At 35.6% G+C, this 12,865-nt stretch overlaps 1 protein-coding gene across 1 annotated transcript in view; it reads right to left on the bottom strand.

Moving 5' to 3' along the window:
* LOC126825250 (ankyrin repeat and SAM domain-containing protein 1A) overlaps window positions 1-12,865 on the bottom strand; it is a 120,037-nt gene that overhangs the window by 78,827 nt on the left and 28,345 nt on the right. The window contains exons 10-14 of the mRNA XM_050554822.1: window positions 12,553-12,662; window positions 11,807-11,922; window positions 10,514-11,177; window positions 9,308-9,480; window positions 7,796-8,147 (exon numbers count right to left, since the gene is read on the bottom strand). Coding sequence (XP_050410779.1) covers window positions 7,796-8,147; window positions 9,308-9,480; window positions 10,514-11,177; window positions 11,807-11,922; window positions 12,553-12,662 — 1,415 coding nt within the window. The remainder of the gene's footprint in view (window positions 1-7,795; window positions 8,148-9,307; window positions 9,481-10,513; window positions 11,178-11,806; window positions 11,923-12,552; window positions 12,663-12,865) is intronic.

Here is a 12,865-nt window from a genome sequence, read left to right as displayed (position 1 = left end):
ACATCACCTACATGTATATATAATGAAAAACTTCTTATATTTTTAGGTCTTAATTCAAACTGCTCAATAAATCAAAAATTATTATCCTGTTCCTGAGCAAGGTTCAAATGTTTATTACCTCCCTTTATTCCTCTCACTATCTACCCTACTACAAATATCATAATTAAAAATATGGTGGATATGTTACAATTATCTAATGTAGCATTTAAATTCAAGACAAGTACATCATGCATGCGTGCTAAATAAACCCCATCAAATATTCTTACTTTTCTGTTTCAGCAAGAAATCTGCTGACTGTTGCTCATGAGATTTATCTCAAACATCAAAATCCATGCACCGAGTACACAAAGCATTCTCTGAACTTAATTAAAAATTTACTCAAAATTGTTCGCTTTATTTTAACTAAAATAGAGCCCTTTATAAAACTTTCGTTGTTTTAATGTATCAAATACATCAATACGAAACTATGTGTAAAGTTTTGTGTTTCTGGATCAAAGATATTTCTCATAAACAGTGATTTCAAGTTGATTAAATTCTTAACTTAAAGGTGCATTATGGAAGATTAGATAAAGAGCTGGCAGTTCTCACTATAATAGTTAAAACTGGATAATGTAAAGGGAATATGCCGAAAATTTCAGTCAAATTGTTCCACTCTGAACCAAGATACTAGCGATTGAATTTTAGGCCTAATCTCGATCATCATTAGTAAAGTCAGTACGATAAAAAACATAGTCTTGATTATCCATTTTTGCATATAATCATCAATGAGCGTTGAGCATCAGATCGAATTCAAATCCAGTGAAAATCAAACGCAAAAGATGGCATTGATAGTTGATTAAGGTCTTTTCATGTTAATAAATGTCTAATTAATAGTTTATATAACATTTCAGGTCTAAAGAATGACTTGCAATAAGGTATGTTTAGTTTAAGTCTGAGATCGCTTTGTGACCATGAGTAACAAGTCAGCAATATTTGATGACGTATTAAAGAAAAGAAATAAAAGTAAGTAAATAGCAAGATGTACAACACGATAGATATAAGAGAGAGATAGATAGAGATAGAGAAAAGTAAAAATCAACCAGCTAAAATAAATCTACAAACTTACATGATGGATCACCTGTGTCCATTCCAAGTAAGAGTAAGCAGAAATTAGAAAGAAAAAGAATTTTATCTAAAATTAAATTGCATACACAATTTACATCTTAACATACAGTTTCATTATTTACTTACATATATACAATACTATAATCATTTTCTTTAACTTTACAAATTGAAATTTAACATGTGCTCTTAAAGGACAAAATTGGTGCCAGTCATTATCACATATGTGATGGAGCTGGTTAAACACATTTCAAATATAATTTTAACACAGAGATCATTGCTACGATAGCTGAGTAATACAGGTTTCCTGAATCGGAAGTGACGAACGCCAAAGGAAAACACAAGTCATCTCTCTATATAACTGACTGATGTGACGAGTGATAACGGATATACGGGCGAATTTCTGCTCACTAATAATTCCTTCGAAGACTAAAAGTTGTTGTGTGAGATTGTGAGAGAATATCTGACAATTCATAAAAAGAATTGACTGCCACTAGATAAGTGAACACGAAAGAAAACAGAAAAAGTCTGTGCATTACCATGTTTTTATAAGGTATAGAATGAATATAAACAAGGGAATGTACAGACTATTTCTATTTTTCTCGTGTTCTCTTATCTAATGACATTCAATTACTTTTTTGAATTGTCAGGTATCCTCTTACAGTCCCATATAACAACTTTTGGTCTTCGAAGGAATTATTAGTGAGCAGAAATTCGGCCGTGTATCTATTATCACTCGTCACATCAGTCAGTTATATAGTGGCGTTCGTCACTTCCGATTCAGGAAACCTGTATTACTCATCTATCGTAGCAATGATCTCTGTGTTAATTTTATATTTGGAATGTATGTAACCAGCTCCATCACATATGTGATAATGACTGGCACCAATATTGTCCTTTAAACTACTAAATCTGACAATCCTGGGTGGGTGCAGGGGTGGACTGGCTTTCTACAACTAACTTAATTTGCAAAAGAGTTTTTCGTCGAACCATTTAAGTCGGTTTAGTGACTTCTACAGTTTTTGAAAAATAATTGCATAACTCTGCAGTATTCATAGGACAATGGAACTGTCAGTCACTACAATGTTAGAACCTTGGTTCCATTTTCAAAATAATTTTTCATCGAACCATTATGAGTCGGTTTAGTGACATGCAGTTTTGGAAAAATAACTGCAGAACTCTGCAGTATTGATGGAGTCTGTTAGACATAGGACGATGGAACTGTCAGTCACTACAATGTTAGAACCTTGGTTTCATTAGTGTGATGAAGTGGTCATTGCCGTCGTGGTGTCCAGTGGATATTGACCATAACTTTTTTACTTTTACAACCTCAGAGGCCGTTTCATATCATAGGCCAAAATATCTACATTTGATTGGCTGTTGATCAATAAATGTTTTGTGAAAGCCAATCAAATCATTGTAGGTCAACATACTTTATCTTTGTGAGGTGTTGGAAAACTCATAGGGGTATTGGTCGCTAGGTTCAACATAAACAAAATGTACTGGTTTGTCTGTTTCTGTATTTTTGTTGATGTTTTTAATACATGTCCACAGTCCGGCACAAAGTTTAAAATATTGGGTACTATATGAGAAGTGTATGCCATTTTTCAGATCGTAAGTAAAATCATTATTTTCAGGTCTGTTCATAAACAATCATTTTCATATTTCTTCCCTTTATATTCAAAATGTGGCTTGTGCTACTTTAAACACTAAAACACCAGTAATCACTGCCTTAAATCACTGATAATTATACATGCAGAAATTGTTACCATAATTATAAAGGGGCAGATAACTCCATCTACAAGTACATCATTGAACACAAGTAACCATTAATTTGTAAATCATATTAGCTAAAAACGTTAATAGATAAAAACCAACATGTTTTAACAGTGTTTTTATGCATTCGTAAACAACGATTAATTTGTAAATCATATTAGCTAAAACATGGTAGATAAAAAAAACCAAAGTGTTTTGACAGTGTTTTTATACGCAGTCGTAAATAATGTAGTTATACAAACTTTTATTATTTCTTACTTTATTTTCATGCCAGAAGTTCTGAATTTCTGAAAAGCTAATGGAAGCCTCACCAATGCAACGCAGATGGGGTCGGATTTAACAATAGGCATAGTAATAGTAGGCCCACAGGCATCTGAAAGCCCACTGAAACGAATTTGTCGTGCAGCGTGCCTGTATATATCCTTTTATCGAGCGTACACCCGGCAATTCATTAAAGGGCTCCTTTACAATAAGTATAGGGTTTGGATTATGGGGCCCCTATATAATAAGTTATGGGCCAAGATAGAGTAAGGAGCCCCTATACAAAAGGTATAAACCACTATACAAAAAGTGGGCTACTGATTAGGGTCAACAAGTAGGTAAATCTGGCCGTGAACACAGAGTAAGATTTCTAAATGTTTGTTGAGATAAGGTGTGATCATCAGATGTAAACACGCCAGTACTAAAATTATACTAGTCTTCTCTTTAGGTCCATTTAACCTGTTGACATTTTGTTAGTAGTGTGAAATAAAAATTATGTTTGAGGTCACTGCTCTACTAACATAATAATATTTTAAATAAACTACCAAAATACATATACTAAAAATATAGAGAGCGGAAACATTGGTAAGGGGTCATATCATTTAATCTGTATCCAATTGTTAAATATACTATATATATTACCTTCAGGCAAAATTATTATATCTTGTACAGGATATAAACAATAAAATACATGTAGTCATATACTAAAAAAATATCTGAGAGAGTGAAAAAGAAAAGAAAGAGAGAGAGATGGGGGGGGGGGGGGTTAAAGTTCATTCCACTAAAACTAGTTCATTTTGGGACTAACATATGGTTCAATTTTATTTTAATAATTCATTTGTGCATAGTGGTTTTAAGAAGTTGGAGGAAATTGGAGGATCAAAAGAAAACCCAAGAGGTTGGACAGGCTACACTACCCTTTGTCATGTACAAGCTGGGAATCAAATCCACACAACTTGACTTAATTACAGACCTTATCATCTAAAGTGCACATGTTTGGCCATTCAATCACCGAAGCCCCCCCCCCTCCACCATTCAAATGAAAATGTTCATATTTTGATTCCAGTAAAAATGAATCCCAGCATAATTGAAGTCTGCATGTATCTTTCATCTGAAAATTTGATATATTTTTAGCAAATACATGTCTATTACCCACAAAAATTTAATTTAAAAAAACGAAATGGATTGCATTAAAGCCAAATTGTACCATGCAAAAAACCAGTTCTTCACAAAAATCAATATTTTATAATCTTAGAAATATCTCCTAAGATGTAAAAATGTGGACCAAGATGAAATTAAATTATTGAAAATCAATAAATATATGAGTTAGTGAAACATGTTATTTTATTTATAGAATAAAAAACAAGAGACCCAAGGGCCTTATGTGAACCTGTGAATCGCAATATGCTTGATAGATCCTAATCTGGATTCGTTTATTAAAATGCAAGAATAAGTGATTTATTTTGGGACATGTGGCATTTTTTTTATCTTAGCGTCTAAGTTCTATAGTCAGAGAAAGGGAAATGAGGTTTAACGTCCACTCAACACAAACTAGGTCATTTTGGGACATATGGTTCAATTTAATTTCAATAATTGGCTTGTGCGTAGGGGTCTTTAGCAGTGGGAGGAAACCAGAGGACCCGGAGAAAACCCACAAGGTTGGACAGGCAACCCTACTCCTTGTCACGTACAACCGGGTAATCGAAACCACGTCAGCTGACTCAATGACAGACCTTATGATACAGTGCGCACATGCTAACCAATCGGCCACCCAACCCAGTCTAAGTTTTATACTTACATGCTATGAGCATACAAACAGTGTGGAAAAGCTCTATACAAATGATCACATTATTAAAGACAAGATTATCCTTGTTGAAACGTTGCATAGAATTTACATTACATTACAGACAAGAGTACCTTTGTCGAAACATTGCATTGTAAAAATCTTTAAGTGTCATTTAGCAATTGAGGAACACATTAAACAAAACACAATTTTTATGGAAGATCAATAACTAGTTTTATATTAAAACCACGACGTTTCGACAAGTATCCGCTTATCTTTATTAAACATAATAACATTTAGTAAACGTCAATATATATGATGTCCGTATGGTGAAGCCATTTACATACGACATTTAGTCAACTTCAGTAATTCTGCATCCACGAATTTGTACCTTATGTTTAATACGTTCAATTACTACTTGATTGTCAAAGAAGTTATATTCATAACAAAAATCTCTTATTTTTTTCAAATTTTCTAAAATCCAAATTAGCAGAAGTTGTATTAAAATCTAGACACACTTCAAAGATGTCCCATGCTAATTGTTTGAATTGATGATATATTTGAACTAAAAACATATTCAAACTAATTTTTTCTATGAAATGTTTGCTTCAAATCCTTTTAAATCGTACGGTTGAGTGGTAGTTATACACTAAGTACACTATATTAATTTTGTAATTTTGAATATTATTCACTATGTCTTGATGTCCGATTGGGCGCATTCCTGGTCAGACAATTTAGGACGTTTGTAAAATAGTGTGGGACGTGTCCGGAATATACGGGCGAAATACAATCACTGATTATAGCCCTGTGCAGGTCTCATTAAATTGGTGTTTTTCAGGGAACCCAGTAATTTTCTAGAAAGATTGGGTATCCCTACTTTCCACATACCTGCCATACTTTTTATTGGCAAATACTGCTCTAAAAATAGGCCTACTTTCCTGGGAAGGCATCTTTACGCCAACAGTACACAAAATTTCATGGTCTAAACACAACATACAAAATACCATGGTCTAAAAACCACATACAAAATGCGATGATCCAAAAACCATATAAAAAATGCCATCGTCTAAAAACCACATATACATAAATTATCATGCAGAAACCAAACAGAGCTGTTTAGCCACATATAGTTTGAATGAGATAAATTGTCTTGAATGATACCCTAGAAAGGTATGTAGGTGCTGCATAGTTCAGGCACCACGCAAAATTTCAACACTTGCATCTAAACACATAACCCACAGATAGATGTCGATCTGCAGCCACCCACCTGCCCATCCATACCTATGAATTAAGAAAATGTTGAGATGCAGAGAGACAGGGAGAGAGAAATGGGTTTTAACGTTCACTTGACACAAACCAGGTCATTTTGGGACTAACATATGGTTCAATTTTATTTCAATAATTTGCTTGCGCGTAGGAGTCTTTAGCAGTGGGGGGAAACTGGAGGACCCAGAGAAATCCCAGGAGGTTGGACAGGCGACCCTACGCCTTGTCAACTGGGGAATCGAACCCTCACCAGTTGGCTGAATGACAGACCTTATGATACAACACGCCTACGATAACCATTCGGCCATCAAACCCCCCTATTGAGATGCAAGATCAAAGTTCACAGATGGATTTTGATAGAAGTTTAAGACTAAATAATCAACATTTTATTTTTTTTAAAATCAACATTTCATTTTTTTTTACTATCTGCTATGTCATTCAATCTGCCCACTGAGTTCCACAGGTTATTCATTCGAATGCAAGTGTTGAAATTTTACCACGGTTCATTACAGTATTATATGTATTAATGACAATCCTGTAACGGAAAATAGCAGTGGTTCTGGATATTTAACAATTATTTCATTCATTTCACACACACAAAATTTCACGTGTAACCTTGTGTTCATGAATTTATTCAGGGCAAGATATAAATACGAGAACAGCACAAGATCTGAGATCTTACATTTTTAAACAGATCTGATAAATATTATGCATTTATGTCAACTCAAATTAATGTCCAGAAACTTTCTAGCCAACAATTGGCTATAAATATTAGTTCTGTGACTCAGGCAGTCATTCTGCACACAGTGAATTTCTATTCTACTTTGAGAAAAGATCTCTGCTTTAAATGGCCGCCATATCTAACAATTAGTATACTGTTTTGTAATGAGAGAGAGAGAGGGAGAGAGAGAGGGAGAGAGAGAGAGAGAGAGAGAGAAATGGGGTTTAACGTCCACTCGACACAAACTAGGTCATTTCGGGACTAACATATGGTTTAATTTTATTTCAATATTTCGCTTGCGCGTAGGGGTCTTTAGCAGTGGGAGGAAACCGGATGTTTTGTAATGTGTTCCTACTCTGGTTCACATCTTTTATACACAACAAGACCTTCCAATTTTATCAAATGAAAGCAGAATATATACTTCTCAAAATTCTTGAAATATACTTAGTGTTATTGACTAAAATCGTCTTTTAGGACTTAAAATGTCGGTCAACTAGCTTAGTGTCTGTTCTCAAGCGGATCTATAATCGTAGACAGCCAGCTTAAGTTTAGTATGTCAGTCTAGACAATAGTTTTGGGCAGCTTCAAAAATGAGTTTCAAGACTCATGTAAGAAAGACAGCTTTTCTCTGATTATTTCAGGCTAATCATTATGTTAATGTACTAGGTGCTAAAGGTTTTGGGCTTGTTTTTTTATGTACGCGTTTCTGTACGCGTTTCTGCACGCGTTACGATCCCGTAACAATTGCATTAGATCAACTATTTTGTCAGCAAAGATGCCCACCCTGAAACACAGTGAAAACATGTACACGGAAGACAGGCCAGAAACTGAAATTTCTATTAACTGTTCTATCTTTTTTCTGAGACTAACATCTACTAAAATCTTACCTGCAAAAATATTGAGTTCCACTTCACTATCACTGACACTACCGCCAGTACTTGTTGAACTAGAACTTGTCTTTCTCATTTTAGGTTGAATAGAATTATCTCCCCTTATTCCTGCAGCGATCTCACTTGATATAGAGCTCTTCATATTATCACTAACAACTTTTCCATCACTGGTTGTTTTATCTACAGTTTGTAAATTATCACTAGGTAATGTTTCTTCATTGTCAAGTTTCTCCATATTTGGTAATTTGGCATTGTTGCCAGGAAATAGTTCAGGGATATCCGACAGTCCTCCAGGATTCAACAAGATGGCATCTGTAAGTGTTTCCATGTCTTTTGATTTCCGTTTGTCCTAAAATATGAACAAATTTAATTCAGGAAAAATGAGACTTAAATGGGCATTAGATAAAGAGCTGACAGTTCTTAAAAAAATAGATAATGAAAACAGAATATGCTGAAAATTTCAAATTGCTTCACTCTGAACCTAGATATTAGCAATTCAATTATAGGCTAGCCTCGATTGTCATTACTACCATTGTTACGATAATAAACAAAGTCTCGATTATTCATTTTCACTGTCATGACATCCATCACATAACCCATTCAAATCCACTAAACATCGCAGGCATCCAAGAGTTGATTGAGGTCTTGGTAAGTTAATTAATGTCTAATTAATAATTTAGATAACATTTCAGGCCTAAAGAAAGACCAGCAATGGGCAGATTTAGCTCTTGCATAATGCCTGTTTAACAAAATATCTGAATGTCAGAACAATGATAACTGTAAAGTAACCAAATAGAACACTAAAATTTATTAATTGCAGCTCATTTAGAAATTTAATGTCTGGGACACACCATGCAAATTTTATGGTTTGGCTGAAGTAATCGCCACAGAAGTTATGGGACACACAAGGCGAATGCCTGTGCTGATTTCTCACGAATACGTTGCCTGATACTTAATTCATGCATGGGTTTTTGGTAACATAATATAGGCTGCGACATATATCCAGGCGATAAATATCAAATATGTTTGATATTGGTCAACAGTGTCGAAATTACCTGGTGAAAGGTTCGTCCGAATGATGCGAAATTACCTTGTGAAAGGTTCGTCCAAATGATGAGTCATAAAAATTTGCCTTGTGTGTTCTATGTATAACACATAAGGGATGCTCAATTCACAGTCCGGAACGTCCCAAACTGACGATTGAGGCGAAATTCAGTCCTGTCACAGTTCTGTTTGTCCCGACTACGGAGGTGGTGTGAGTAGAATTGTGATGTTATTAAACACAACGAATGTGTTTCGGCTGCATGGTTGGTTGAGATATTTACTTATTCAGTCGACGCATGCGTTGTAGCCCGAAATACCCCTTTTCACTCAATTTTGACTATTTTAGGGATTGAGAGAATTCAATTCTGGAGCGTTCAATCGAGTACCACCACTATCATTGATCACTGTGACAATGACAGCAGAATCATGATCACCATGACTGCATCATGATTATAATGTACTAACCTGTGGATTAAGTTTTTGATGTATACCATGTAAAGCTGTGCTAGGAGATGGAGGTGGTTGGTCTGGTGTAGGAGGTTGTACATAACCTGTAGGTGAGACTGGTGCATCTTCACCAACAGAACTGGTTCGTTTATTACATAAATCTAACGTTAAGGGTTTAGTGGTTCTATCACCTGAAATAAAAAAATAATTAATTACAAATTAAAGCTGCTACTCCTCATCTGGATTTTGGACAATATCTCGGGGATTGATGTTTGAAAATTGCAGGTGCTCTAAAAATCGCTCTCCTGGTCAAAATTGCAGGAGTTGTTTAGAATGCTATCCTCTAAAAAAACAACAGATTGTGAGAGTGTAATATTTTATCAGTTTAGAAATTTGTAAAATTAGCAAATGTATTCAACACATTGCCGTAAAAATTCCTGATAACAAGTCACCTCACACCCAAGTACGTTCGTCCACATAATGATCAATGGAATTATCTTTTCAACAATTAGGACACTAATACAATGCTTATTTTCACTAGGGACCTGGTATCATTCAGATTTGATGAAAAAAGGAAAGAAACTGAGCTTACGAATCTATAATCTAATACACATATTCAGTTAATAGATTGCCATGCAGGAAGTGTTAAATACCATCAAGATTCATCAAAAACCGCCCAGTTTGTGTTACCGTTTAGTTTGACATCGGTTGTCTAGTTTATGAAACTAAATGGTCATAAACTGGATGACCAATATCAAAACTAAACTAAATGGTCATAAACTAGATGACCGATGTCAAAACTAAATGGTGTTTCTTAAACTAAACGGTAGCACAAATTGGGCGAATTTGATGAATCTTGATGGTATTTAACACTTTCTGCATGGCAATCTATTAAATGAATATGTGTATTAGATTATAGATGATAAGCTCAGTTTCTTTCCTTATGAAAGAATGATCCCGGTCCCTATTATTTTACTGCCGATATATTTGATTAAAGACACTTTGTTTGTTGAGGTATCATTAATCCATTAAGGCTTGACAAGATGACATTCGTAATTCGAATAATGAGATGCGGTTGGACAGTCGAACCCATTCCTTGTCATGTACAAGTGGGGAATTGAAACCATGCCACTTGACTCAATGATAGACCTTATGATTTAATGCGCATGCGTTAAACCACTAGACCACCCAACCCCACTTCAAAACTACAACTAATTTTTTTACCGTTAGATTGACTCGAATCCTCGTTTATCACAGTTGTATCATCATTGCTTGTATTAGTTTGTGGGTCAGTTGTATCTTCATTGCTTGTATTAGTTTGTGGGTCAGTTGTATCTTCATTGCTTGTATTAGTGTGAGGGTCAGTTGTATCTTCATTGCTTGTATTAGTGTGAGGGTCAGTTGTATCTTCATTGCTTGTATTAGTTTGAGGGTCAGTTGAGGTATTGGTTTCTACTTCAGATTCATCATCTAAAGTTTTGTCTTCAGCCATTTCAATTTCCACCTGTCCAGGTCCTCCGATAACAACATTACAATAATTTGGGAAATGTTTTCGGGAGTTTTCTACAGCACTCATTTCATTGGTCGGTTCAGCACTTAAATCATTCGTTAATTTTTCTTTCGTTGCAGCTGTTATGATTTCCGCTGAATTGACATACACAGAATCACTTTCAGCATTTGCGTCAGTTTTTTCAAAAGAAATTCCTTCCATAAACACATAATTTGAAGAATTTCTCTTCATGTCCGAGTCGACACTTCTCTCTAAAGAATCTGTGGTAGAAACGGAGAGTTCGTCTGATTTAACGGATGAAGAATGAGATTTAGTACTAATACTATCAGGATTTGGACTCGGTTGCTTCCTCGTTCTTGGAGGCTTCTTTGGATGTTCCTGTAACACAGAGAGCAATAAAATGAAATGGAGTTTAACATCCTATAATTAGTCAGGCGGGCTAATGAAGACGGGCATTCAGCATTTTGTGTGCTGTGAGTGAAATTTTGTCTGGACCACTGACAAGATGCTGAGAAATCCAAGGAAATTTCTTGGTCAACTCATGGATTGAACTCGTGACCTCCTGGTTCTACACGGGACCTCGGTTTTCTGTCCCATCTGAACAACTTAACAGCTGCCCTCCATCTTGCACCACTGACAAGGGGAAACCACACCGGAAAATCATTTCGTTGTAATGAAATGGGATCTGTGTTTTAATCAGATTGTATATTAGTAATTTCTATTTCAATGATTTATGTGTGCAGAATTTGTTTTTTTGCATGCACACCAATGTGTCCATGGTGGACCATGTTTCTTAATCCACTCGACACAAGCTAGGTCATTTCAGGACTAACATATGGTTCAATTTTATTTCAATAATTCGCTTGCGCGTAGGGGTCTTTAGCACTGGGAGAAAAACCCCAGGGTTGGACAGGCGACCCTACTCTTTTTCACATGGAAGCTTGGAATCAAAGCTAAAATCTACAATGAACAATATGGAGAAAGACAAAATCAATGACATTTTTTACCAATTTGACACCAGGAGTGGCATCAGGAAAGATTGCACCCATTGGAATATATGCAGATTTGGGAACTTGAGGTACCGGTAACGGTGCATCTTGAGGTGGATTAGCTTCAAAACAACCTGTAGATAGAAAACAATGTGGAAATAGTTTGAAAAACCATGGCAATGATTGAAATGAAATGAAATGAAATGAAATGAAATGGGGTTTAACGTCCTACTGTTCTGCTCCTATACTGGGCTAATGAAGATGGGCATACGCCATACAGTGTGCTATGAGGGAAATTTTGCCCGGGCAGTGGCACTATCACCTACTCTTATATCGAATTCCAACTGCCAGGGGATATTTTACGTGACCTCGATTTTTCGTCTCATCCGAAGAACTAGACAGCTGTCCTTGTCAGGCCCTCCGTCCTGCATCACTGACAAGGGGGAAATCACACTGGAAAATGCTGTTTAAAGCACACAAGTAACAACATGACAAAATGATAAAGCTTGTCAGGTGTTTCATCTAATTGAGAGAGACAAATGGGGACGAACATATGGTCAAGTTTTATTTCAATAATTAACATGCGCAGCGTAGGGGCCTTTGAAGTATGAGGAAACCGCGTATGACCAGGAGAAAACTCATGAGGTTGGACATGCGACTCTAGGGAATCAAAACTATATCACCTGAATCAATGACAGACCTTATGACCATTTCGACACCCAACCCCACAAAAAAAGAGAAAATGAAAACCGAGAAATACTCACTGTCGTTACTGGATGAAACAGATATCTGTGTATTGTTCTTGTTGGAAGATTTCAGTGAGGGCATACGAGGTGGTAGAGGGGGTGGTGGAGGTGATTCTACCCCGGAAGACCTACAATATAGAAATGAAATTTAATAAGAAGAATTAATATGGCTGCTTCATTGCTCCAAAATTGAAGTAAAATATTAAAGGGAAACAACTCTTCCAAAACCTAAGATTATCTCCCCTTACAAAACACCCCATGATCAGCTTTCAATCTGTTCCTGAACAATAAAGATTTGCCAGACATTTCTTATTCATTAAAATATTGTAAT

This window comes from Patella vulgata, chromosome 6, assembly GCF_932274485.2.
Source record: "Patella vulgata chromosome 6, xgPatVulg1.2, whole genome shotgun sequence".
NCBI lineage: Eukaryota > Metazoa > Mollusca > Gastropoda > Patellidae > Patella > Patella vulgata.
This window is presented reverse-complemented; position numbering and strand designations above follow the sequence as displayed.